Below are 5,288 nucleotides of genomic sequence, written 5' to 3'. Positions count from 1 at the left end.
GACTGTGAGAGTGTTTCACCATGACCTGGGGCAGCACATGATGATGACATTTGTTTATGCAAAATGTTCAACAATGGAGAGGTTGGATTTGTGGGATCACTTGTATTACTTAGCAAGTGATATGGAATTACCATGGTTGGTAGGAGGGGATTTCAATGTGATATTGCATGAAGATGAAAAAATAGGGGGACTTCCAGTACACCCTCCTGAATATGAGGATTTTGCATTTTGTGTAAACTCTTGTGGTTTGTTTGAGCAAGGGTACAAAGGTAGTCCATTCACATGGTGGAATGTGAGATCCAATGCTGAGTGTATATTCAAGAGATTGGATAGGATTTTTGTGAATTTGCCATTTCAGAACATGTTGCCAACTATTGAAGTTGAGCATCTAATCAGATCTGGATCAGATCATGCACCATTGCTAATGACATGTAGGGTGCAGACAACCAATTTTGTCAAGCCTTTCAGATTCTTGAACTTTTGGACAAAGCATGCTACATTTATGGATGTGGTGAGGCAGAATTGGGAAGCTGATTTCATAGGGGATCCATTTTTGATGTTCAAGCAGAATATCAAGAGGGTGAAGGCAGCACTCTCAAAATGGAGTAGGGAAACGTTTGGTGATATCTTCAAGAAATTGGCTATTTTGGAGGACATTGTTAGGGTGAAGGAGATGTTGTTTGAAGAAGAGCCTACAACTGAGAATAGGAATGTGCTTTTAAAGGCTCAATCTAAATTGAAGAAATACTTGAGTATTGAGGAGCAGTATTGGAAGCAAAAAGCTGGGATGACTTGGTTTGCTGAAGGAGATAGGAATACAAGTTTCTTTTACAATCATGTCAATGGAAAAAGAAAGAAATTGCAACTGAAGAGGATCAAAAGTGGCAGTGGGGTATGGATTGAAGACCAGGAGCAATTGGCTACAGCTGCAGTGGACTTCTATCAAAAACAGTTCACAAATGAAGGTGATGCTTCTGTTCCTTGCTCAATAATGTACCTTCAATGGTCACTATGGATCAGAATTTGGAACTTAGCAGATTGCCAACAATTGAAGAAGTAAGGGCAGCAGTTTTTGAGCTTAGTGGGGAGAGTGCTAGTGGTCCTGATGGATTCACTAGCCTGTTTTATCAAACATGCTGGGATGTTATTGGTGTTGATATACACAACATGGTGCTACACTTCTATGGAGGAGCTACATTGCCTAAATCCATCACTCACACCAATCTAGTGTTGCTGCCCAAGAAACCTAGAGTTGAGACCTTCTCTGACTTAAGACCTATTAGTTTGAGCAACTCTATTAACAAGGTCTTGTCTAGGGTGTTACATGACAGATTGGAGAGTTTTTTGCCATCTCTAATAACTCCTAATCAATCCGGATTTGTAAAGGGTAGGAGTATATTTGAGAACATCTTATTGACTCAAGAAATTGTCACTGACATAAGGTTAAGGGGAAAGCCAGCTAATGTGGTGATCAAGCTTGATATGGCTAAGGCCTATGATAGGGTTTCATGGAAGTACTTATTGCATGTGCTAAGGAAGATGGGATTTTCTGAACACTACATCAACATGGTGTGGAACCTGATGTCAAATAATTGGTATTCAGTATGGGTGAATGGGAAGTCCTCAGGGTTCTTTAAGTCGACAAGGGGTGTGAAACAAGGGGATCCCCTATCTCTAGCATTGTTCATTCTATCAGCTGATGTACTTTCCAGGTCTTTGAATAAGTTCTTTGAAGACAAGTCATTTGTGGGATTTGGAATGCCTAAGTGGTCTGAACCTTTAAACCACTTGGCATATGCTGATGATACGATAATCTTTGCATCTGCTCATCCTCTCTCTTTGAGAAAGATTATGGCAGTGTTGGGGAACTATGAGAAGATATCAGGTCAGATGATCAACAAAGATAAGAGTTCATACTACATACATTCAAAGGTTGCTAATGGATTGTTTTAGGCAGTTGGAGCTATTAGAGGATTTGCAAGAGGTAAATTCCCCTTCACATATCTAGGGTGTCCTATTTTTTACACTAGAAGGATGAAGGACTATTATGAGGATCTTATCAATAAGGTGAAGGCTAAGTTGCATTCATGGAAAGGAAAGTTGTTGTCATTTAGAGGAAAGGCAACACTCATCTCTAGTGTGTTGCAAAGTATGCCAGTTCACATGTTATCAGTACTTGATCCACCAAACAGCATCCTGGGGCATCTACATAAGACTTTTGCTAGGTTCTTTTGGAGCACAAAGGAAGAAGGGAGAAGCAGACACTGGGCTTCATGGCAAAATCTTTGCCTTCCTAAAGAGGAAGGGGGCCTAGGTTTTAGGTCCTTAAATGATGTCTCAAGGGAACTGTTTGCTAAATTATGGTGGGGGTTTAGGACCACAAAATCTTTGTGGTCTAATTTCATGTGGAATAAGTATTGCAAGAAGGAGCTACCAACAATGGTGCATTTTAGAGGAGGGTCTCATGTTTGGAGACAAATGTTGAATGCTAGGGAAGAATGATATCGTATGGGAATTGAAGAGTGGAACAACTAATATTTGGCATAAAAATTGGACTGGATTGGGTGTACTTTATCACATATTACCGGAAGAATTTCCAATCAATGGAGATCTTCAGGAGGTGGCAGAACTGCGGCAAGGGGAAACATAGGATGATCAGCTGCTAGATCAAACTTTCAATGAGGAAATTGCAGAACATATAAGGCTAAATGTGCATTATTAAGGCAGTGAGGGATATTGGGATAGGCCATACTGGATGCCAACTCCTTCAGGAAAGTTCAGTGTTAGCAGTGCTTGGAAAATATTAAAGCATAGGGCAGATCCTAATTAGGAATTCAAGTTAATATGGATTAAAGGTTTGCCATTCAAGATATCCTTCTTCTTGTGGAGATTGTGGAGGCAGAAAATAGCCACCGATGATATGTGGAGGAGGCAAGGGCAAATGGTGATGTCTAGGTGTTGGTGTTGTCAGCAGCCCCAAAAGGAATCCATTGAGCATATATTTGTCACAAGTCCTACTACCTATAAGGTATGGAACTTGTTCATGGGGGCTGCTGGAATTTCTGTGCAATTGATTCAATTAAAGCAGATTATAAGGCATTGGTGGTATGCTCACTGTTGTCCAAAATTAAAGCCACTATTTCAAGCAGTACCAGCTATCATCACTTGGGAGCTTTGGAAGAGAAGAAATGCAGGTAAACATGGTGGTTCAGTGTCCCCAAACATGGTGATTCATGAGATAAATAGGACATTGCATCAACTGGCAAGGGTGGGGTATGCTTGGATCCCTAATATTCCATTGTTATGGCCAGACATGATTCAATACTTTGAAGGATATAAACCTATATTGATCACTACAAGAGTAACATGGCAGCTTCCTTTTCATGGTTGGTACAAATCTAATACTGATGGAGCTTCAAAGGGAAATCCCGGACCTAGCTCCCTAGGATTTTGTGTGAGGGATGATGAAGGTGATGTGGTGTATCCTAGGGCAGTAGACCTAGGAGTGACAACTAATGTGGTAGCTGAAGCTAAGGCTATTCTTCAAGGGTTGGAATATTGTGTGGAGCATGATCTTCACCCTCTCATACTGGAGACTGATTCATTGATGATGAAGAAGGCGATAGAAGGGGAATGGGATCCTCCTTGGGTAATTGCACAGGATGTGAAGAAAATTATAGAGATGAAGGACAACTTCAATGTGATCTTTCAACATGTGTTCAGAGAAGGCAACTCAGTGACATATTTTATAGTTAACATTGTGTTCTCTCTGAACTGCCTAGTGCAGGGAGGAGGTTGATCAATCTAGAAAAATCTCAATCACCTAACCTTAGGGTTAGAATAGCAAAGAGAAAAACCCCAGACAGATGGCTTCACAGGATTGGACTCTGCACAAACCTGCATGTTTCTTTGTCACATTCAGTATGCTATCAAGGCACTTTCCAATGGTATTAGCATGGTCCCATGCTCATTTTGGGGGTGCTTCGATAGTGTACAGAAAAAATGCGATAAGTAGGTGTGGGATGGTACAATATATCCTACTTCTGATATGTCCAAATGCTAAGGAAAATGCTGAACCCATCATATGGTATTTTTGGAGATTGTTGAATCATTTCTCAGTGGTATTAGCATGCTTTAATGCTCAATCTGAGGATGGTTTAGTAATTTTTAGAATGATGTCTACATTAAAGGTTCTAGTAGGGAAGGATCTAAGCTTACAAGATCACAAAAAGGCACAATTTCAAAGCCTGGCCTTTGCTTTGCAAATCCTGCTTAACGCCAGCTCATTCCTGGCTTTTGCCTTGCAAAGCCAGCCTAAAGCCAGCTCATGCCTGGCTTTTGCCTTGCAAAGCCTGCCTAAAGCCAGGCTCCTCTTCTACACATTAATTTTGATGAGTGAGCACATGATTAATACTTGGACAAAATCAGTCCACTGCATATGGAGATCATATAGTAGCTACACTTGGAAGACTATGCTGGCTTCAACTCTGTGGTGGAGATGTTTGGAGTTCATTTTAGCCTATGGACAGTATACCCTGGCGCCTGGTGAGAGCTTGATAGGTGCTTCTTGGTATTTGCCAATGACAATTGGATTCACATACACTAATAGGAGAAGGAAGCATTCAACTTATCATGTTGTAATAGCTAGTTCATTAGATTTTAGCTTTTCTATCTTTTAATAGCTAGTAGCTTCATGCAACTTCTATTTTGGTTTGGACATCTTGTAAGCTTTGGACCCATTTTGGGATTTTATTTATATATTAGCCACTAGGCAAGTGCTGCTGAGTGGTATAGTTACTTAAAAAAAATAGCCCCTAGCCCAAGCCAAACAACCTTTTACTAAACCCGGTTGCTACCTATCTCCATGACCCGCCCCGTTCAATTTTTAATCCTGGCCGTTGATCTCTCAAGATCAACGGCCCTTGTTCATTCCCCTTTTTTAATTAACCCAACCCCCAAACCCTAATCCTTATTTCCCACCTATAGCCGCCTCTATTCTCTCATCTCTCCACCCACCTCTGATAAACCCTAGCTACCATATCCCTAATCTTCTCCGATTCCAACTCAAACATGGAATCAATCCATGATTTACTTACCTACTTTGTGATATTCTGCTATTATACGCGTGTCCATGGTGTTACTTAGTTCTTGTCCTATTTTTGGCAAGAATCATTTCTCAAAATGGGACCGATTTATCTTGATTTGGTGAAGATCTGGACAACTTTTTGTCTATATACACGCTACAATGAACGATTCTTGCATTATTGGTTCGATTCAAGGCCATTGGA

At 40.7% G+C, this 5,288-nt stretch overlaps 1 protein-coding gene across 1 annotated transcript; it reads left to right on the top strand.

Annotated features, from left to right (window-relative positions):
- The first annotated feature begins 2,941 nt into the window (after positions 1–2,941).
- On the top strand, positions 2,942–4,276 carry LOC142167362 (uncharacterized). The gene is made up of 2 exons (XM_075227526.1): positions 2,942–3,619; positions 4,172–4,276. The coding sequence occupies exons 1-2, from the start codon at positions 2,942–2,944 to the stop codon at positions 4,274–4,276; spliced, it is 783 nt and encodes a 260-aa protein (XP_075083627.1).
- Positions 4,277–5,288: the final 1,012 nt, after the last annotated feature.

Source organism: Nicotiana tabacum, chromosome 12, assembly GCF_000715075.1.
Source record: "Nicotiana tabacum cultivar K326 chromosome 12, ASM71507v2, whole genome shotgun sequence".
NCBI lineage: Eukaryota > Viridiplantae > Streptophyta > Magnoliopsida > Solanales > Solanaceae > Nicotiana > Nicotiana tabacum.
Note: the sequence above shows the minus strand (reverse complement) of the source record. Positions and strands in the feature narration are given on the sequence as shown.